This window comes from Pleurodeles waltl, chromosome 1_1 (assembly GCF_031143425.1).
Source record: "Pleurodeles waltl isolate 20211129_DDA chromosome 1_1, aPleWal1.hap1.20221129, whole genome shotgun sequence".
NCBI classification, from domain to species: Eukaryota; Metazoa; Chordata; class Amphibia; order Caudata; family Salamandridae; genus Pleurodeles; species Pleurodeles waltl.
In genome coordinates, this window is record NC_090436.1 from 637,010,443 (window position 1) to 637,033,914 (window position 23,472).

General features: G+C 44.2%; 1 protein-coding gene across 2 annotated transcripts in view; it reads right to left on the bottom strand.

The window, feature by feature from the left end:
- Window positions 1-6,443: 6,443 nt before the first annotated feature.
- CDO1 (cysteine dioxygenase type 1) overlaps window positions 6,444-23,472 on the bottom strand; it is a 38,056-nt gene continuing 21,027 nt past the window's right edge. Inside the window, exons 2-5 of one of the 2 annotated variants that reach the window (XM_069226622.1) lie at window positions 18,963-19,040; window positions 13,674-13,831; window positions 10,619-10,788; window positions 6,444-7,217 (exon numbers count right to left, since the gene is read on the bottom strand). In XM_069226622.1, coding sequence (XP_069082723.1) covers window positions 7,185-7,217; window positions 10,619-10,788; window positions 13,674-13,831; window positions 18,963-19,040 — 439 coding nt within the window. In that variant the 3' untranslated portion in view covers window positions 6,444-7,184. Of the gene's footprint in view, window positions 7,218-9,018; window positions 9,151-10,618; window positions 10,789-13,673; window positions 13,832-18,962; window positions 19,041-23,472 lie in introns of those variants that run through there. The other variant, XM_069226612.1, reaches the window with a different exon arrangement.

The following is a 23,472-nucleotide window of genomic DNA, read 5'->3' on the forward strand; positions in this document are numbered from 1 at the left end:
GATAGGTGGGGATGAGACCAGGTTCTTGGAGGACAAGGAGATTTCTATGAGGAAGAGGGTGGGGTACGCACTGGGTGTTTGCAGATGGTGGATTTGTGGTGAGGTGTAGTTTTGGGGTGCAGCTGTAGAAGAAATGAATCTGTAGGGAGGGGAAATGTGGAGTGGGTTGTGGGTATTATGAGTGGGACTCTCAGAGTTGTGTGGGGAACTTAGTGGTGGGTGCCCATGTTGAGGAGTAGTGGGTGTTGGTCAAATGTCTAGGATACAGGGAGGGAGGGAGGTTGTCTCTTCAGGGATTCCGGAAGTAACCAATGAGTGTAAGACTCACCATGGGAAATAACTCAATTTGGTAACTAAACCTAGAGAAAGTGTTGCTAATAAGACCAGATTTTGCATTGTCATCAGAACTATTTTTCTGGGCCCTTCAAAAGGGCCTAATTTGCTATCCAAGTGACAGGTTAACGCAAGCATTTAGGGAGGCTTCTGACCAGCATGCAGAATGAAGCCCTTGTAGAGGAGGTGAAGGGTTTAAGCAAAAGGAGCAGGCACTTATGGAGTCTGTGAACTGTTCATCTGTTTGCCCAATGTTAGTCCAGATTCACCAGATTCCATTCCTCCTCAACTTTGTTAATAAACTAAAGGCCCTTCTCTTATCTTCACAGCATAACATATTGTTGGACCTGGTCCTTTTTGCAGAGTCATCCCCAAATGTTCTGCCCCTCCTCCTGTTTTTGTGACCATCTTTTGTTGGCTATAGGACTCCGGGCCCTTCATCACTACTGATCAGAGCTAAAGTGCATATGCTCTCCTGTAAACTTAGTACGATTGGCTTACACCTGATTGGCACATTTAATTTACATGTAAGTCCCTTGTAAAGTGGTATCCCTTATCCCAATGGCCTGTAAATTAAATGCTACTGGGGGGCCGACAGCACAGCTTCCAGCACCGACAGAAGTAGCCTTTCAAAACTGTCTCAGGCCTGCCACTGCAGAGCCTGCATGCACAGTTTACTGCCACATTGGCCTGGCAGCTAAAATTCTTTGCCAGTCCTATAAACCCCCTTTTACTATATGTAGGCCACCCCTAAGGTAGGCCCTAGGTAGTCCTATGGGAAGAATGCTGTGTAAGTAAAAGGTAGGACATGCCCTCTCCATGTATGGCATGTCCTAGTAGTGACAAACAGCCTATTTGGTTTCCCCCTTCTGTGAGGACTGTAGGGCTGCCCCTCTCATAGGTTTGAATTAGGAATTCCCTTATATATGTTTAAGTGGTCATTTCTGATCTACGCGGAATAGCTTGGGCATGTTTATTATGTTTGGAATGGTAATGAAAAATCCTGCTTATTTTTTGTAGGTGGATCTTTTATTACTATTGTAGAAATGCCACTTTTAGAACAGTGTGCATTTTTCTGTGCTTATGACTCTTGTGCTTTGCAGCCTGACTCCAATCCATGTTTGGGGTAGAGTGAAAGGTGGGCTTTGTGCAAACTTTCCAGATAGCCATTACACAGGGAGGATGGAAATGTAACAGGATTACATCAGCCTACCGAGATGGCCATCCTGGTCTGGGAAATTGGGAGGCAGGGCCCACTTACGGTTGTATGGGCTGTGTCCTGCCCTCACAGAAAGAGCTTGTTCACCCCCTACTGATGTCTGGAGCCAGGGCTGGAATTGAAAAAGGGTATTGTGCACTTCTGAAGGTCCTTTGAAGTGCCCCCTTGGATCAAAGACTTTTTAAGTATACGTATAGGGGTGGTACCCCATCTTTTCAGTCACTGCGTGGACCGGGAACCAGATGCTGCTGGAACAGTGCTGTTTTGCTAGGAACCACCATTGGACTGACTTGTTGTTGGACTGACCTGCGGCCGGCTAAGCCACAAGAAGAACTTCCACTTTACTCACAAGAACTGTGATGTGCTGGCCTGCTACTGGCTCCCTGCATCTTCGTGCTCGCCAGTTGATCTCCTGGGACTGGGTGGCGTGCACCCTTGCCCCCTGTTTTTTACATTCTAGTGTGAATTGAGCACTGTAATCTACTTCTGCTGAAGCATTTCACTGTTGACTTCCCCAGTGCATTTGAGCGCTTTGTGGGACCCGAGTGCTGCGTTGGATGAGGCATGCTAGGCGCTACCCTCTTGTATCCTTGAGGCAGGGTGGGCACTGTGACCCTATATGGTCCCCGCCAGTGAGGAGCAGTCAGAGAGGAGAAATAAGTGCAGCGGTGACTGCAGACCGTTGCTGCAGACGCGAAGATGAATCACGCACCGTTCCGTGCCCCAGGGGCACAAGCCGGCACTCCCTCCTGAAATGGAGATGCGTTGCATGGGGCAAAAGCATCATAGGGGAGAGGAGTCCCCCCACCCCATGGGCGCGCCTCAGTGACATCAGGAGCAGGACTGTTTTGAATCCTCTACATGGGCGAGCGGTGTGTTTCCCCTCTTTGGAGTTGGGGGAGGCACTCTGTGGAAGCTGAGCGAAGGGACAGTTGGTAGGCAGGAAGATGCCACTTTGTTGCTGGAGCCCTCTGTGCCTTGAAGGATGATGCGCCCCGGTCGGAAGAGACCCCGGGGTGCCCCTCAACACATTGCTAGCACATGCAGCTACCGCGAGTACTTGGCTAGCTGCGGTGCAAGGTTAAGCGTGGGAACCAATCCAGGTCCCCTGCGAGAGGTTCCTCCTCGTGTTGGGGCTGCATGCCTCCTTAGGTGGGGCTTTGGGGGCACGAGCAGCAGGATGGGGCAGCCACCCTCGACGGAGGTCCCCGGTCCTGCTAGGGCTAGTTTGTGGTGGCGCATTTACCAAGGTAGGAGCGCAGGAGCTCCTGTACTGGATAGTGGGGGCTGTGTACCTACCCGTCCTCTGTGTGAGAAAAAGCACAGATGCACGGTGACCTTCAGGTAGAAGGTGCTTCGAGGCTCTCACAGGTTATCCTGCAGCACCAGGGATTTATTATGCCCTCAGTACACATACTATGTTCTATGTCCTGATTTATACTGTAGTTGTTACCTGGTTATAGCAACCAGCGTATTTCAGGATCTGCATTGCCTGCAGAGGGAGGGTGTGTTTACGGTACGAGTAACATGTGAACCTTTCTCCTTTCGCATTACTTTAATGTTGTGACATGGTGCAGTTTGCTTAGTAATGATATTCGACATAACATGCGCAATGTGAACATATTTCTTTCTAATTGTCATACCATGATCTGACAACTGTCGGTTTGGCAAAGTATTACTCATTTATGTTGTTATGGTCTACAGTGTATGTGCAATAGTTTATTTTGTTTAGGCTGTTGTGAAGTCTCTTTTGTAGTGCATTTATTGCATTATTGGGTTGTGTTTGTTGTGCAAATACTTTACACATTGCCTCTGGGAAAAGCCTGACTGCTCGTACCAAGCTCCCAAGGGGGTCAGCAGAGGTTTTCTTAGGTGTGTAGCTCCCTTGCCCTGACTTGAGTGGTGGTTACTGCATCGCATAGGTGCCTGCCCTAGCCAACTGGGAGCCACATTTCTAACACCTATCATCACAGCAGAAACCTTTCTGAAATAAAACGTATTTTCCATCCTCTCCTTCCCACTGTCAATGTTCTCTTATCCTTACCCCTCTTGTCCTCTGTTTCCCTCTTTTGCTTCTTAAGGCCAGATAGATGCAGGTCACTTTCCTAGTGCACTGCCCCAGCCTTCCTCACTTTTCTACAAATCCCAACCCTGCCCTTAATGCCCCGTGTATTTACCCACTCTCTTTCCGTTTAAAGGGCTCTGTAGTTAGGTTTGTGCAATGTCGATTGCTGACTTATATACATAATTGGCAGTATGCTTCCCCATGGTGGAACAGGGTTTATTTCTGCAGGTATAGTTAGACACAGCAGACTTCTTAAACCAGGAGACAGGGGTAACTCCAGGACCCTGCACATGAGGAGGGAGGGAAGACCTTGAAAATTGGTCCAATGGATACTCACTCCCTAATATATCAATATTAACCAAACCGAGGTGTCTCTGGTCTCTACAGGAAGTTATCCTTTCCCAATCAGATACCCTTTCTCTTATTGCAAAGAAAAAGAGATCTTTTTCTTGATGCAAGACCCTCGCCTTCTCTAGTAGCAGCATGCTTCATCATCGGGTCTCAACCATATTCCAGGCATTTTGAATATTACTGTGACCGGGGTAGCTAAAATAGAAAAAAAAAAAAAAACAAAAAAAAACACTTCAAAGAAGCCTAGGTTTCCATTTATTCGTGGTTTGTTTGGGTAACAGTTAAAATCATCTTAATGGGGGTGTAAGGATAACATGGTCCTATGACCCTAATTCGTCATAAACCTGTTTTAGCTCCAGTGCTAAGGCCTCTTGGGTCCAGGGCTTTAGTCAATAAGTCAGTATTTCATTTTCCCCAGCAACACATTCATTCGGTTTGAGTGGAGCATTCCTGACCTGCCAGACTAACGTGCATGTAGCAAGTGGAAAATAAATGCGGATGCCCATTGAGAGGCCCACTGAAGCAACACGGAGAAGGTGGATAGCGTGCTGGTGGCTAGGAGGACAGTGGGCATATACAGCAGTGAGAACTCGGAGTGCAGGGGAGAGATGTGGGAGAAGCTACTGTGTACCAAAGCTCATGGTTTTTGAGGGAAGCGATAGTGCTGCTGAACAAAATTAGCTGGAATTGCTGGCATTGTAGACAAGTCAAACAAGATCTAAATGTGGGGAAGAGATGGAGGATTTTGTCCAGGAGCATTGAAGAAAGATGTAATAAGCCCACCGTGAAGAGTTGTATCTGTTTGTTACAGCAATCCCAAGCAACAGCGTAAAGCAAGAGCGGTATCAGTGGCAGCTAGGAAAGGAGGTAGACGTTCATGAAGGAGGAAAAGAGGTAAACAGAATTGTGAATTCCAGGAGAGGCTGGGGAATGTAAGGAAGAAAGGAGTACTAGACTTAGGAAGCAAACAAGAAAGCAGCCAGAAGCAAATGACCTACAAGGGATGCTGCTTTTATATGGGTGAGAGAGAAGGAGGAAGGAGACTGCAGCTCTATGAGGGTCTGAGGCCAATGGGCCTGGGGCTAGGGCATGCTGGGGTCTCTGCAGTGAAGGATTGTTTGGTGAGGGACACAGAATGACCCAGACAGGACTAAGCATGGGGAAAACAAAGTGGATTGTAAGGTCCAGCAAGGTGGATGTTATGTGATGTAGATTTGTTACATGCACTTGTCACCCGTGAGGGTATCGGGCGCTGAGCTAGTAAGTAGAATGATCCTATCCCCGGCTGTGTCTTTGATGTATCGTGGGGCTAGTTGAAAAACCAGGTCTTCAGCTTCTTGAGGAAATCAAGAAGAAAAGAAGAGGTCCTGATGTGTTGGGGCAGGTAAATCCAGGTCTTGCCAGCGATGTATGAAAATGAACAAAATCCGTCTCTGCTTCTGTGGATGCGTGGGGTAGTTGCTAATGATGCTGATTGCAGCTGTCTGGTGGGTTGGCTGAGGTAGGCAAGTCCTATGTTATGAAAAGCCTTGAATGCGTGGGTGAGAAAATTGAACCGGTTGTGTTTCTGGATGGGAAGCCAATAGAGCTCCTTGAGGGGAGGCAAAATGTGGGAACTGCGAGGGAGGCTGAGGATGAGTCTGGCAACGGCATTCTGAAATCTCTGGAGTCTGTATATGAAGTGGGTTGAGATTCCGGCATAGAGTGCGTTGCTGTACTCTAGCATTCTCATAATGAGGGCTTATGTGATAGTAAGTCTGGGGGAGCACTTGAAGATCTTACTCCGCATTCGTGGATTGTAGCAAGCATGTAATATTAGGTGTGGCCAGGAAAAGAAAGGGTAAGACTGCATCAGTGGGCACCTACTGGGGATAGGAAATGCAGGGGCACATGCTCCAGTTCTCTAACGCTGAAACGAAGCCTACTGGTTCAGGGATGTAACTGGTGAGACGTCTGAGCCCCAGGCTGAAATCTGAGGCATGAGCAGGGATGACAACAGGGATGATGAAAACAAAAGGGTCAAAAGAAGGATGGGACAGGCTATAGAAGGCAGTGAATAGCTGAGGGCACAGCAATAACAGGAGGCAATAATGTACAGAGCAAGTGAGGGAAGCGGGGTTCCACATAAACAGGAGGATGACAGGCAGCCCAATTTATAGAAAACCACTCACCAGCATGCTCCCATCACCAAACGCTTCCAACCAAATAAACAGAAGACCCAGCACCAACCTTGCCACCACCCAATTTCCTCACAGCATCATACTTCATGATCTCATGTTCCTCATATTTCCATATGTATGTTTGTTTTCATTTCACAGTCTGCAACAGACTCATCCGACTATGCCAGGTAGCCCGGCTCATGCTCCAGACCCGATCACTATCCTCCTGCCCCTGGATAGGTAACTTTGAATTGTTGGATTAATACCGTGGACGATTCAGCTCTTTTTGATAAATAAAACAACGTTCAAAGACCACTGTACACAAAAGGGAATTTATTGCATTTATATACAACGCTAATTGTATTCCTTATGAAAAATAAAATGCAGGTTACAATCGATCTTTTTGAGGAGATTGCTAAAGTCTGCAAAGTATATTTAATACATTGCTAAAACATTGTTTCAAGATAAATGGCCTGATTTAGATCTTGGCGGACGGAATTATCCCGTCCACTTTATTACTATCTTCACAGGTTATCATGGAATCGTAATAAGGCAAACAGGAAATCACTCACGTTTGTGATGGAGTATCCCCCTCCGCCAAGACCTAAATCATGCCCAAAGTGTTCCGGGGTTATTAAACTTAATTTACCACATTTTAAAAATACCATATATCTGATTGCTAATTACGGCGTAGACATAACATTACAAATGGCTAATAAAAGCAGAAAACTTGTTAGACAAATTTCCCTCTACAGTACCAATATGGATTTAGAGGTCAGAACTACAATGAAAGTATTTCATTAATAGTGGCTTTAAAGTAGATCATAGAGGCAGGATCTGATGTCTTACACCTGCTGATGGACCTAGTTGCTTATGCTGTTACCCGGAATAGGATTAAGAGCACCCCAATAGGCACAATAGCAAACAGTCCTACTGTCGCGATACCCGACATTGAAATGGTGCCATTCAGCAGCTTGACATCAACTGTAACTTTGTCTCCACATAAGAGGACCAGCTCCAGTAGCTCAGGGAGCTGTAGCTTTCTAATCATAAGAAGTTAGTTATTCTCCTGACTTGCAACTGTTGAGGCCTACACAAAAAAAAGACATTTCACAATTAACACGGATCACAGTCATTAAGGCGCATGTTGGACAATAAAATTAACTTGTGGTTAGTTTAGGTACAATTTCATTCTATTATCAATAGCGGACAAATAATACATTGGTTTTACAGAAGTGGGGCGTCGGGCAAATTTGCGGGGTACACTTAACATTCTCCCTCTGCATTGAAGTGTGTGTTCATTTTACTGTGCTCATTGGGGAAAGCATGATCCACTGATCTTCCTTCATTCAAATAGCAACTACCCACATTCAGCTGCAGAAATAAAAGGCTAGGAGACACTCCCTTATGGCCGAATGCAGTGAGGACTTCATGGGAGCGCTGAAGGTCTATCATTTTCTGGCTGCCATGGACAAACGTGCCACAAAAAAAAAAATAACGGGAAAGCAGGCAGATGGTGTTCTCTGCTTCTCCCTTCCGCTTCGCCTTCTCCTCCTCTCTAGGATGATCTGACAAAACATTTTACAAGTTGGCAGGCAAGTGTCTCTCCTGTCTCAGGGGCCGGGCGATGGGGAAGGAGGTAGTTTACATTGCAGCCCGCTGTGTTTCTTTATTTTTCGATATACTTTATCATAATGCGAACTTACGTAGTGTCTCTCTGGTAAAGTATAGGGAAATTAAAAAAGTTTATTTAACTCGAAAAAAACTATTGAAAATATTGTTATACTAAATATGATTGAACGTTGAGTTTATATAGTCATTCTAAAGGTAGAAAAAATGCTCCTGCACTAGGACATTTTTGAACTTATTCTTTATTATAAAATATATTGAACTCAAATTATTTTTCTGGAGCTCAAATTAAATAATACATTCACACCTAAAGAAAAAGTACATTTTTAACTACGCTTTAATTATTAAAAGTGATGTATACTATTAAAATCTATTTAATTACATTTCAATTAAAAAAAGATGACAATGTGAAATTCAAATACGGTTGTTAAAATATTTTGTAACTAAAAATACATACATACTAATTTGTAGATTTTCTCAACATTACATTTCTTTATATTTTTTTCTTGAAAATAATGTATTATTATTTCCTATAGATTTATATTTAAAGTCCTTAACTCCATTATGGTTTTTTTTTGTTATGGGAGGGTGTTGCACTACTAATGGTTAGCCATGCGTGATGCTTGAATCGCTACTGTTTTTTTTTTTTTTTTTGCTGCAGTACTTTAGTAGTGCAGTTTGTGAACAGCATTTTGGAGTATGTTTTGTAGTACTACTGGAGTACTACAAAATGCAGTTTGTCAATCAGGCCAAGTGAGTTGAAGCTCTTCGTGAATATTATGAAATCATTCAAAACTTGAAGCCATGCTCTTTTATAAAATAGGCAAATACCCAATACAAAACCTAAGGAAACACAGTACAAGTACAAAGGAATTAATCACAGGGATGGATAGCATCGAGTCCTCGCGACTTCCGGTTGCTGCACGCAAAGGGACCAGACTGTTTCATTTCGAGCATTAAACTCATCCTCAAAGCTCTGTTTTTCAACAATCTGTTAAATTAAAACATTCACTTGGCTACTGTCGGAACATTTTTCACCGACTACTAATCAGAACCGAGATTATAGAGTTCAAAAATAACATAAAATATTTATTGGCAATCTCTTGTTTCATACCTTGCAGGAAAGAACTGGTCTCAGTGGTAAAAAGAGACCAACCCCTCAGTAATAGGGTCAATACAGTCTTCTCTTACAGGGCTACCATTCCTAAATCCAGAGTAGGGGTTCAGACCTCTAGTAGAAGCCGCAAACTGCCATGTTCCAAATTTAGATTGGTCTTTGAGGTGCTCGATCCCCCAGGCCGCTGCCCCTTATCTCATTTGGAAGTATTACATTTGCTTTAAATGCAACAAGCTACTGGTGATGCTGTAATTTTGGCCCAAATGCACGGGAATTGCTGCAAGAAATTACAAGTATGTTAGGTTATCTGACAGCAAGCAAGCTTACTCAAAACTATTCCAAAACTAAGGCGATTGATGGATCAAAAAAACTAAACATATAGTGGGTCTAAATTAGAAATTGTTGATAGTTGTGTGTGCTTAAGGGGTGACCTTTCATTGTCACAATAACTCAAACAAGCATTGTGACACTATTAGTAATCTGACTATACACTTTTCTGCCTTGATTATCACGTTGTATGCTTCAGTAGTGCCCTTTTAGCTAAAATTATTAAATCTATTTGCGTTTACCCATGTTTTAAACTAAAGTGTGGACATCCGCTGGTATCATCCACCTAACCTTAAACCAGGGGTTGGTATCATAACCTACGCACTGTTAGCAATCCCTGGTCATCTTCCCATGTTGGTACATTCGTCCACACAGAGGTCTCTCTTCGTCATGCCATAAGCGCTCCACAGAACTTTCGCAATCTTTCTGTGGAGAGATGGTTACACTGCCTAGGGCTCATGCCATATTTCTTGGTCATGTGTAGATCAAGGGTAGAACTTGGCGGGTCATGCCTTGTTTCACTCGCTCCTAAGCAGATAGGACATTGACCAGCATGGTGTTTTTTTAACTTCACAAACATCTGACGCAAAGTGCAGGTGTAGAGGTTATAGCTCCATTCCACTAATCTGGTGACATCTTAGATTTCAAAGGGCATTGCGTACACACTGAAAAAGCGCTGATACAGATGTTTGCCAACAGAAAAAAATAACCTGTGACAAAACCTCAACAATTCAGGGAATGTAGAAGATAAGGTACCTGGTAAATTATGCAAAATATGTAGCTTTGCAGAAACTTAAACATGAAGTGCTCAGTATTAATTGTATGCTCCAGAGATTGTTTGGTGACCGTGACGGTGTTGGTGTAGTGTGTCACATAACATTCTTTGAAGAATATTTGAGATGTCACAGATGCAGTCATGAGTGGAGACAGGGGCATAGAGACAAGGTTATTTACCATTTAAAAGCAGTAACACAGTCTGGTGTCCCTTGGCGTGTTGTAAGTGGACTTTGAGTTCCCTTGGCGGTAGAGGATTATATTTAAATACAGAGATTGAAGTACCAGCAATGTACTTCCAATGTCGGCCTAACAGATTATACTCAGATTTAGCAAAGTACTGTTTTTCTTGAAAAAATTTCAGGCACACTGCACTTGAAGGCTGCTTTGATCCTGACCTTGCTTTAGGAGTACAGTGAAGCCCTACAGAGCCAGAGCAGGTGGCCCTGTGACAAGCATGACATGTTGTGTCCCTTCTGAAACCCAAAGCTGTTCAATGAAGCTTCACTTTTCACAAGGCTTTCTGGTGCAGCTCAGTTTGCCATTATTTTTTAGAGTGGTCGGTACCAACCTCGACTCTAATTGTTTCCTTCCATTCAAACATGTCAAAAATTCTTTTTGAAACCCCATTCCCGTCAACTTACCAAAGGCGTCCTAACTCCATAAGTGCTCCAGAATGTCATCTTGACTTTACTTTTGTGGCCCGTTCTTTGATCAAAGGTTTGGCAGCTGTTAAAGGGAGGGCTGTACAAATGGAGGCTGACGGCGGGCTCTGTGTGACTGGAATTCTCCACGCGATGAAGACCAATGGAGTCTGGAAAGGACAAGGGCAGAGGTTAGTGGGAATGTGACGGCTGGCTGAATGAGAGCTGTGCAAGCAACCAAACAGGGACTGGTGGCCTCGCCCGTGCAATTCAAAGCAAGATACATTGTAGACGTCAATTACAAACCCTCTGAAAAGAAACTTACAAAGACCCAACACTTTGAGCCCTCCTGCTTCACTCTGAAGGCCACAGGGGAGGGGATTCGGGGACAATGAGTCCTAAATGCCTTCACTCTCCACCAACCCCGTCCAGCACCCAACTGCCAGGGTTCTAATGAAATCCACAGTAGTTTCAAAGCCAGGGCACTGCCTGTAATTAGTCAGAACAGGGAATCATATGTTTGGAAGCAGATTTTGAGTTCCCTTTGTAGCCAGGTCATACATTCACCACCACCATGTTGGAGAATGGCTGTTTCTAGAGAGAAAATATTCTGATGTTTTCAGTGACCATGATGTGATTCGTTCTACCTGCTCAATCAAGGAAAGGAGAATCTAATACCAGTTTCTCCAACACTGACTACAAATCGCCTTTGAAAATTAAAGATTCCTCTCACCCTCACAGGTTTGTACCTTACTGTCCAATAAATCATATCTTGAGTTTTGTTTTGCCACCTCGCCTGCCTCACAGTGTCTGTCATTATACTTGTCTTCTTAGTCAATCTCATCCGTTAGACCCACTGGTCCGTGGAAGAAACATACGACTGGCCATGGCAGTGTGGTGCTTCCGTGACTCTGATAGGCACCACAATAGGCAGAGTGTGGTACTTCTTCCCTATCATTTGCAGCAAAAAAAGGCTATGCACCTTGTTTAAGGAAACCTTTCCACGTATGGTCGTAGCACGTAAATACGGGAACATTGGTCTATAAAAACCCATGTGAAATCACCCACTAGGCAGCCACCACTTCCCTTTTAATATAGATAATGCTGAAGGCAAGCATCCACCAATAATTGGCAGCTAGTTTCATTTACTGGCAAAAATGCTGGATTTCTGGGATACCCGACTCTACCTTTGTTTATTTCCCTGTTATTGTATCCTTCTTAGTTTACTGGTATTGTCGTTGTGCATGATATAGAACCGTATTAAGTGGGGGACCCTCTGTTTTATGACCTATGTCTAAATTGTATATTGTAAATACATGCCTCAGAATTACTTGTCTGTGTCCTTACATCTGCCCTGTGTTTGATTATCCCTTCCCCTTTGGTTTATATGCATCGCTGGTACAGACAGCTATGAGAGATGCATTTTTCTCCTGCTTGCAGGTAGGCGACAGCTCAAAATGAGGACTCCTGTCTAGATTCTAACAGCACAGATAACGGATGGAAGCATCCTAACAGCAGGTAGACTGCTACAAGTGAGTCAGGGTGTCCATCTGGTCTCCTTCACCTGGTTGTCACATTAGACTCTAGACTGGGGCAAGGCTCAAATGGGTAAACCAAAATCCATTGCCTCATGGTCACAGGAAACCCAAAAAGTGAAGGATAGTGGGTGTTACCTGCAGAAGAGTCAGCTGACATCTGGAGACTTCAGTGACAAATTATTTGTAAGAAATGTCATGGACTGCTTCAAAGCTCTTTTCTGGGAGCTTTCATTCCTCCTATCTGTGCCTCCAGTAACACAACTGGATTTTTTGAAGTCAACGCATGTTTCTCATTAAATCAAAGTTCCTCAAAGGACACATTTTCAGAGTTCCTCAATTCCCAAGCAAATATGTCAGAGATCTAAATCAGCATGGCCCTGTTCCACCCCTTAGAAATCAGACAATGTTGGACATGACTTTAAGTATACGATTTAAACATTATTTGTAAGTTTATTTTTTCTAAATAGTTTACTACAGCTTGTGTTTGGTGCCCTAGAGGTGCCCTCGGTAGCCCCAGTGCACATCTGGGCTTATAGTTTAATGTCACATTCCCTTGATGTTAAAACCTGTGAAACACCCTGTGCTTTCTTACACAAAGATTGTGCTTGTTTTTTCAAACTTAACATGGGCGTGGCCCAGGTGCAGAGGATTCAGCTTTCTGCTGACACATCGCTATATAACCCCTCAGTCTCAAGCCATGTTTCCTCTTTCCTCTATAGCATCAGCAAAATGTACTCTTCGGCAGAGCTTCTGGCCCCATCACAGGGCTCTGGGCTATCCTTGTCTGCCTTCTAAGGGGCAAGTGAACATCACACAAACCATGAAGTGTGTCATTCGCACACTTCATGGCGTGAAGCACACAAGGGACCCTATTCAAACTTGGATACGATTCCTAGAACTACAATTTCTTCAAAAGGGATTCCAGGCTTTAGCAGTCTTTCCTCTAACAACTTTTTTTTTCCACTTAACATGAATTTATTTCCTATGGGAAGAATGGTGACCGTTTCATTGTCACTTTGTTGGTCTCTGTTGAGGTCTACATCACTAAACCGAAACTGAATGGAATGTTATAGACGTCTTTCCTCCATTCTTTCCGCTGAATTGTTTACTAGTATGATCAGAACGTGACTAAAACAAGCTCTTATACTCAGAGTAGTGCACAGCCTCAAATAGTTGGTCTCAGTCTTTCAAAGATGCTCACACCCGCTGGGACGGTGGCATGTTCAAAGTAGAAGCCTGTCAGGTAGGTAACGAAGGTGGACCCCTACTGACGTTAAAGGTTTCGGACAAAAGATCACACTTTAATGAACATGCCCATTTGGAAGTGTATTCACAGCGTAACTCAAATCACTGTTGAAATTGGCGCCACTCGTGGGACGGAGTAGGAATGCCAACTGTACATAGCATGTGTAGCTGACAAAGTGAGAGATAAGAAACCTTTGTGAAGTGTTACCATAATCCTGCTTCCACCCAGAAGTTTTCCAGATCTTCATTTTGACCAAGACGTCCACACTCACCACTGATGTAAGCGCACTGATTGTCCTTCAAAATGCGTTCAGACTTTTTCGACATTTCGCCCTTCATTTTTTCATCCGGCCACTCAAAGAGCGTTTCCTTCAGGTTCCCCTCGAGCATCTTCATGAAGCAGTGCGCGTCCGCGTGATCATGGATACTGCTGCAGGGGCGAGAGAGACAGGGCATGAGTAAGGCTGAACCTAAACATCGCTGCGTAGGACTGCGTACTAACAGCACAACATACAGTTCAAAAAGAAGAGAACATCAGCACAGATAGATACGTTTAAGTAAATGCGTGATTTCATTTAAGGGCGACGACTTTACAATGTCATACGTAAACAGGTATGCCCTACTGCCATGATTCGCTCGTTGCCTCTCACCATCCCTAGATGATATGCATGGTGGACTTTCCAGTGTTAGACTAAACTTCCTGACTTTTTTTGATCTATCCCTACACTGACTTCCAGCCTCCTGAAACATTCTGAACGTACGTACCTTCATGAAAGACCCATGGCAGGTTTTGTGATACCCAGCATGCCATTCCTTCGAAAGGCATCATTTTCCTGAAGTCTTGATTTTAAGGCATATATCACTACGGATTTACATCCTGGAAAGCCTTCTGGAATTGACTCACATTGCAGAACCAACCGGATTCTTGTGACAGCATGCATGCATTATTTTATCTATTTAAGACCCTAATTCCTAGTTCCCTGCTCAGTGCTTTTGCTCTGCCTCTGGAGGGCAAGGGTGAGTGAAGTAATCGGTGCACCCATGCACTGGCAGATGACAGCTTGAACACACTTAAGGCCTGTGAACTTTAGTGAGTACTTTTAAGTCTCATTCCTTCATCCCAACGTTGCCCATTGTAGCAGTATTCCTGGTGTCCGACCTTCTGCCTCCAGAGGTTTCTGTGTTACTGCCTTCCTTGTTAACTGAACCTGCACGGTTTTCGGTGTTTTCCAAGGCCTTGAACCATCACCGTCTTGCAGTGCTCCCTTGCATCCTGAACCTGTAGACTATTGCTTCCTTTCCCTGCTTCCTTTGTTCAAAGTGTTTTGCCCGCCCCTGCCTGTTACTTTAGCTCCCAGTTTCCTAGTGTAATTTGTTTCTTTTCTGCCAAGTGTTTCCTCTGTTTCCCCCCCTCTCTTCTACCTAAGCACTTTATACCATCAAAGGTATTATCCCCACATACCCTGCCATTGTGTGTATTCTTCCTGTGGATATTTGCAGTCATTATATGTGCAGCCACTGTATGTGAGGAACGAACGAAGCTTCAGGCTTCCTGTGTGGAGCTCCTTGGCACTTTACCCCACATTCCCTTACCAATTATGTTGCTATATGTATAAACTGTAGGTCCTGGGTGTTAGTTATTCTGAATTTCATCTGAAGTGTGCATTTTTCGTAGCATATACTTTCTTTCTCACTCCCTCAGAGCTCCACTGATTTCATTTTCTCCTCTGATTCCTTTAGTGATTTGGGCAGCCGCACTGTTATCAATATGTACTTCACTTTGTCTGCCCTGCTACCAGTCCTTTCCAGATCCCACAGCTCTCGCCAGACCCTTGACACACAAACCTGGTCTCGCTGAGGAGAGTAAATTACTGAGAAGCAGTTTTTAAAATAGGTGGCATTTCTAAAATATGTGTCCATAAGAATACAAATGTTTCCAGTCCTACGGCCAATCGATGGTTCTCCAGCTCAGTCACTGGCTAGGCGAAGCGGGACTCTCTGGTTGCATTGTGTGTAAATGTATACTGAGCAATGGGAAATGTTATTGTGCCAGCACAGTATGTTTGTTCGGATTCTTAGCTTTCCAATTAAAGCGAAATATGCAAGTTAAGCACTCACTGTTATGTACAAGGCCCGAGTTCTACAGCTTTAAATCTCAATGGGGCTTGCTCAGACCATACTTATGCCAAGGGTATTACATCGATAACCACTGAATTGAGTAATACTAACACCAGTTACCTGCAGATCTATAATATAACAAAACTCTGGCAGCAAGCACCAACTAAAAGGTACACCCTGGAGTTAAGCTTCAATGGAAGACAGCGCCTCTTGCTCCTAAATCATGGGACCTGCTGTTTCAGCAATGTGGGGTCCTTTGCTAGGGAATGGCTGGCAGAGTCGCCGCCTACTCAAGTACAGCAGAGTTCTAAGGGTCAGCACTGCCAATACTCCTGTGCAAGAGGTTCTGCTTTAGAAATGGCAGAGGGTCACACAGCAGCAGGTGGAGGCTAAAGGAGAAGAAGCAGTACAAAACTCCTAGATCGGTGGATTGGGGTAAATGTAGAACCTGTTCAGGGTGCCTCTTACAAGGAACAAAAATGTATGGTGCCATGTCCAAAGATCAATTTTGACTCCAGTCAAAGCAAATTCATAAGCGGTAAAGGGCACTCAGATACCAAAAGCGTATGGGACCTTAGCATAGTAGAAATGTGCAACTGCACTTGGACATGGAGTGTTGTCATTGCAGCCCTGGTATCAGTTGGTGGTAGTCTATCTCGAAATCCACAGATGGATCAGTAGTAAGCACGGGAAGGGTCAAAGAGATATCTATCTCAAAAAGATGGCTGCAGTTAGTAGCTCAGTTTGCGGGTCCATGGCTCAGATGGACATCACTTGCAGGTCTTCTATATGAACATTTACCATTCACCTTGGTGAGCAGCGCATCTTAGGCCCACGGCTGTCGGGAAAGGGATGTGGAGTTCACAAGAATTTCTTCGGTTGTACCAACAAAACACTACGAGGATAAAGCCAGCAAGAGGCAGGTAGGCTTCACATTGTTGGTGAAGGAAGGAGGTGATCGTTATATGATTAGGGCATGCCACCATGCACATCAAATATCACTTGTTGGGATGAAAACCCAGCAGAGGGCTCTACGGACAGTTAACCACCAGGAGCGCTGCGCTAGACACTGGCAGTCTTTCTGCAATGGACAGAAGCATCCCATAGCCGGGCTAGGACTACTGCCCTTTACATACTCGGCGCGTCACTGTAAACAAATGGAGTAAGAAAAGTATAAAAAAACGAATGGGGAAGATATGGCTTGGTATGCGTCTGGGTGAAGAAGAGTTTTCAGTTTTAAAAAGTAGGAAATAAGCAGTTGCAAACCTGAGTGCAAAGTGTCCCTTTGCCAAAATTTCTATCGAGTTACTAGCCTTGCAACAGTTCGTGACATGGTGGCAGGTGAAAAGAACCGAAACACCAGAAGTTAAATGGGGTAGGGTGAGCTGCCATTGCCATGACCTGTGCAGCGGTTTTATACGAGGGATGGAGAGCGATTTGCAGGTGTTGAGTACACCATGAGTAATGTCACAGACTTTTACCAGAAGCCAAGAACGTACGAAATAGCTTAATTCTGATCTGCACCAGGCGCCCACAAAATGGCGCAGTGGGTTTGATTACCCGCTTTCTGGTTTCCTAGGCCCTATCCCCCCCGAGACGTGCACTCTCCTTGCAAGTGCTGCTGTGGATGTGTCAGCTCGGTGGCATATGTAGCAATGCCAAAATGCTAAAGGATGCCAGGCATTTGGTGTTCAGCGCGCCACGTGGGCTTGCACTGGTGGCTCCAATATTTTACCAGATATTTTAGAGACGCTGCCCACACGTGTTTTTTAATTAAGTCCTTTTTTCCATAAAACATTAGTTACATCAGTGGGTCTCAAGGGGGTGGTTAAAGGGGAACTTCCCCAGGTAGGATGGACTCAAGGCATGTACATCTTCTGTTGCCCACACTCATGTATGTAGATAGCATATGGCGGGTCCTTGATAGAAGTAGGGCACTGTTTACTCAGGAGTCACCTAAAGCTATTTAGCACATTACATTTTCACAGGACATCTGAAAAGGATCATTAATAGCGATTAACTTTGGGTGATACTTATCTATATATGGGTACAGGAGAGTTCTAAGGGTCTTTTATGAGGGAGGTTTTATGAACATTCAAGAGCAAGGTTAAAAAAAAAACCCTAAAGATTAACTATCTTTTCTGTGCACCAATCAGCCAGACATGTGCAAAAAAAGTATGCAAAATCGTGACAGGATTTAAATAAAAGGCATTAGTGGCGTATTTTTGCTTCCAATGATGTTAGTTCCAAAAGCAGAAATTCCACTAATAACGCCTACGTTTTCGCAGCTGTGACACCTACTTGATGTCCAAGGTTGACTAGAGAGAGGTTCATGCTAATAAAGTGAATGTTCAGAGTTAAAGCTTTATTTGGTTTTCAGAAATAATTGCAATTTCTTCCTCCACCATCTGAACTTTTCAGCCCACACACACGGCCTCAGTGTCAGTGCTGAAGGAAGTGTGTGGAAATGTATGAACATATCCCACGTTTACAAGGGATGTGAGGGAAAGTACATGCACATATTTAAACACACACACACACAATGATGTAGAAAATGGAGGACTTCAGATGGAACGAGTTTTCCATGGGAAACACGTTTTCTTACATGTCACGGGCTTAGGCATGCACATTTTGTTGCAAAATTATGTACACATAGTTAGGAATTACAGGCCAATATCCAAAACGTATATGAATGGCATACATTTTCGCAGCTAAATTTCCACAGCTGCAAGCAAGGTAATTGTGCCTGGTACTTTCATTCATAAATCGTCACTATACCCATAAAGACCTGTAATGTATAGGATTTACGGATCTGCAGGCTTGCTACTTTTCTATTTTTTACAACCTGGCTTCACCGCATGCAGTGCACTGAAGATTTTCTGGAAAAAAAGTACATTTGCCCACAAAAAATCATTTAAAATCTACTTATATTGACTATGCAGAAAAAGAAAAAAATATTTCTCATCTGATTTTCCCTGACTGCATGCGAACAGTTTAATTTCCAATAATCTATGGTAGACTGGCAAAACAGGGGCTCAGTGATTGAATAATCGAGTGATCAAAAGAGGGAAAAGAGAAGCAAGTGTAAAGAGTGCCACTCGAGCCTACTGCTAAGAGGGCAGCCCATTGTCCTCACTAATGCTTTTATAGCTTTTGGGTGTGATTAGACACAGAGGGCCTGATTCTAACTTTGGAGGACGGTGTTAAACCGTCCCAAAAGTGGCGGATATACCACCTACCGTATTACGAGTTCCATAGGATATAATGGACTCGTAATACGGTAGGTGGTATATCCACCACTTTTGGGACGGTTTAACACCGTCCTCCAAAGTTAGAATCAGGCCCAGAATTTCCTATTCTGGCGTTTTATTCTCTAGAAACGATTCATCTTTGTTGGTTAGATGCAAGTCAATCACAATGAGTACGGCACAAATGAAAGTTACCTGCCATGCCCTTCACCCCAGCACAAGATCATCAAATTGAATTTTCCATTGCCTTCGTCCACAAGATTGCGTGTGTACCTGGAAGAAACAGAGGTGAATTCATATTACTCAGTGTTCTTGACTCTCTGGGTGGACGTGGATTAGCCGTCAAGGGCTGGATCAAGGGAGATGGTATAGGGCAAGGTGAAATATAGAACAATTAATTATAACAGCTGCAACAAATATGCGATTGTACACTCAGACCGGTGAGCACACAACACTCATATTAACAGAAGAATTTACAGAAAAAATGAAGTGCAAATGAATGAAAGTGCACAATAACACATGGACAATAAATTAAACAATACGGTATTAAACCCAGGGCCCTGGATATACACACTGTTTACTGTTCATGAAGGCTTCAAACATTGGCACAATCCTGCAAAAAAAAGCACAATACCACAGCATTGCAGGTGGATAACTTCTGGTAAGGTTAAGAATGTTTAAACATTATTTACTGATCACCGACTGTTGGATATGGACCTTTTTGCATGGTCCCCCCAAAACGTTTTACCTTACACCCCCACTTTTTGCTGAATTCATTTTTGTTGGCCTTAGGACTGAGCACTTTATCACTGTTGAACAGTGCTAAAGTGCATGTGCTTCTCCACCTAAACATGGTAACATTGGTATATACATAACTACCATATTTAATTTACTTGTAAATCCCTTGTGAAGTGGTATACCATATACCCAGGGCCTGTATATTAAATGCTACTAGTGGGCCTGCAGCACTGGTTGTGCCACCCACTTAAGTAGCCCTTTAAACATGTTTCAGGCCTGCCACTGCAGAACCTGTGTTTGCAGTTTCTCTGCCACTTCGACCTGGCCTTAAACCAAGCCTTAAACTCCCCTTTTATTACATAAGTCACCCCTAGGGTAGGTCCTAGGTAGCCCATAGGGCAGGGTGCTATGCAAGTAAGAGGCAGGACCCGTACCTTTATGTTTTACATTTCCTGGTAGTGAAAAACTCCTCCCAAAGCCGATTTTCACTACTGTGAGGCATACTCCTCTTATAGGCCAGCACTGGGAATTCCTTAACATATTTTAAGCAGTAATTCCTGATCAGAAAGGAGTAAACACATCATGTTTCATATCATTGGAATGGTAATGAGAAATCCTCTTTAGTGGTAAAGTCGGATTGAACATTATTATTTAAGAAATGCCACTTTAAAAAAAACTGGCATTTCTCTGCTCTGTGTGCCTTGCAGCCTGTCTCCAATATACATCTGGGGTAGGTGACAGCTACAGTTTGTGCATTCCCTCTAGACAGTCACAAACATAGGAAGGTTAGGTGTGTTGAGCAATCATCTTCATTCTGATGGTCCTTTCTGGGCAGGAAGGGTGGAGGGGAGCTGACACACTTGAATAGGGAAGTGCCTGTCCCCACACAAAGGGTTAATTACCTCCTATTGATAGTCTGGAGCCAGGGCTAGGGAAAAAAAGAATCTCTGTGTACCCCCACTTTTAAGGCACATTTTGGTATAAGAATTGGGGCTCTGATCCTACCAAACCAGTATACTACTGAACCTGGGAAGAACTCTGCTGGAGTAAAGACTGCTGTGCTGTAAGGATTGCTACTTTTCCTGAACTGACTGGTCTGAGGAACTGCTTCTTTGCTTTGCTGAGCTGCCCTGCTGCTTGCGGATCTCGGTTCAGGTGTGAGGGGCCCAGTCCTTGTCCTCAGCAGTCAGTTCAGAGTCACTCCAAAGGCTTGCCTCCGGTTTACTAACATCTCAAGGGGCCAAAAGACTTCTTGCAACTCTCCTGCTGCTGCTGGACTCTACCACCTCTGAATCCTACCCTTGTTTTAGGTGGTCCCTCTATTCCTGGGCCTCAGAAGTGGGTTCTGCATCTACTTTCTACAAAAAATGATGCACTGTCATCACTGCATCCATCTGAACCGACGCTTTGCCCCTTTGGCGCAAAGGCTGTTCGACGACAGCTGATCAACAGCTTGCATGGCCTAATGATGATGCATTGCAGCCAGCTCAATAGAGTTTGACTCTGACGCTGGACTCAACTGCATGGCTCGATGATGACGTTTCGACCCAACCCGACTGTGCAGACCGGAACCCACCAATCGCCTTTTTTCCTCTACGTCGATGCTTACTCCATCCAAGGTACTTTCCAAGAAGACCCTGCGTGGGGGTTCTGTAGCTAGGCCTACTTCCATAGTGGTTGGCCTGAACTTTGGATTTGCACCGGTCCCTTGCGACCTCAAGTAACCTTTTGACGGTTAGTGACTTTTAAGCAGTATTTTTAGTTTATTCTTTAAACATTCACATCTCGACTTCTACCGATTGGATTTTTGATGTTCTGGTCATGTTTTACTCACATACATATTCTCTATTTTTCTAAACCTATGCAGAGTCTTTTGTGGCATTTTTCTTGTGTTACTGTGTGTGCATTGCACAAATAATTTACAGATGGTCTCTTAAATGAAGCCTGCCGGCTCTGTGACAAACTACCAGAGGGTGACCACAGGTTAATTCAGGGTGTGTATCTGACTTACCCTGACTAGGATTGTGGTCCCTCTTTGGACAGGGTGCGTACCCTGTCAACTAGAGACTCAATTTGTAACACTGACACAATTGGATATACCCTCCTTATGCTTAACTGCGAATAGTCCTCTGTTCTCGTTCTCTCTCTCTCTCTCTCTCTCTGTGCCCCAGTTATTACACCGTTTTCACTTGTTGCTCTTGCTGTTTTTTCTCCATTTGTGTCTGTGTTTTTAATGCTTTTATCTTGCTATTCTTATTGCCTCTTCTTGGATTGTGCCGGTATTTTTACAGCTTTTTTTTCTCATTTTTACAGATTTTGCTCCATTTCTGCCTGTGTTGTTTCTTTGTCTCTCGCTGTTCCCTCCCCTTTTCTTCTCCATTTGTACCAGAGTACCTGAGGCTGGCATCCATGGACCTGGTTGCCAATGGGTCTGCACCTTTCTCAATGGAAGAACCCAAACAGTCAAAATCCCACAATGCTCCTCAGATGCCCGGGAACTCATATTTGCGGCATTGCACAAGGTTTCTTGCTCAGCCTAACCCTATTCAACATCTGCATGACTCCACTGGCTAACATCATCCATGCACACAACATACAGCTCCAGGAATAACTTAAAATCCTGCATGACCAAAGTGGTCACCCAGATGAAGTCCAACTGAGCACTGACAACACTGAAGTGGTGATCTTCAGAAAAGATTCCTCAACACAGAACTCCACCTTTTGGCCTACAGACCTCAGACTCACTTCCTTACCCAGTACTCTGGCAAGAAACCTCAGGATCTTCTTGATAGAAAGACAGACATATCTGCTTACTTCAACACCATTGCCCCACCCTGCTTCCACACCCTTGGGATGCAGAAAATAAACAAGTGGTGCCTAACAACACCAGGAAGACAGTCATCCGAAACCTCATCACCAGCAAATTGGACTACTGTAACACCCTATATGCAGGAATCACCAACCAACTCACAAAACTACTTCAGACCATCCAGTACGCAGCACAGAGTGGTCCCAAGCCTCCCACGCTGGGCTCACTACACACCTGAGCCTGAGGAAACCACACTGGCTCACATACAAAGCACTTCACAACACAAGCCCAGCCTAACTGAACAAGCCCCCAGGCACCCCACGCTCAGCCAGATTTTCTATCACACATCCAATGCATACGCAAAAGCAGATGAGGTTGTGCCTTCTCACACATCCCTTCGAAAGCATGGAACGAGCTCCCACACTACATTAGGACCTCCTCTTCTCTTTTTGAATTCCACAAGAAGCTGAAGACCTGGCTTTTCGAGTAAGTCCCCCAAGGATAGCCTCACACACCCTCAAAGCACCAGGATTGCCCACACAGGTCATACTGAACTATAAAAACACACATACCATAAAAATTTGCAGCAAAATAGAGCATCACAATTCTCCTGGAAAATGAAGCTACTTAGTCTGTAATGTTTTAAGTTTGCAAACACCTAAATCAATACAGAAAAGAAGAAAAAGCAATGGCAAGTGCTTTACTGTGCCTCAAAGTTCAGTTAATGTGTTTCCTGGAACCTGGAAGGCAAACCTACATTCAGGGTTTAGTGTTAGCGCTACCAATCACCCAAAACAAGGATAGTACTGGGCGTTTATAAAGGTTCTGAGTCCAGGTCAGCAGCTCCTCAGACAAAAGAATGTCTGGGGTACATGGGACCCCCTTTTCACCATCCATAGGGCTGCCATCATGGAGCCCACTGATAGTGCAGCAAGACCACCATATAGTCATTGAAACTGTGGTAAGTCCATAGGAATGAAAGGGCTTCTCTCAGGCAACAATGTCCTTTCTCAGACTGGCAAGCCAACTGGTTGCTGAAACACAGCAATAAGAGTAAGGTCAAAGGAAGAACCAAATAACGAAAGAGGGTGCAGTGAAGGAGCGGGGGGGGATTCTGCGTCTAGGACCCAGGGCCGCTGCAGACTCCGGCCCTGTATG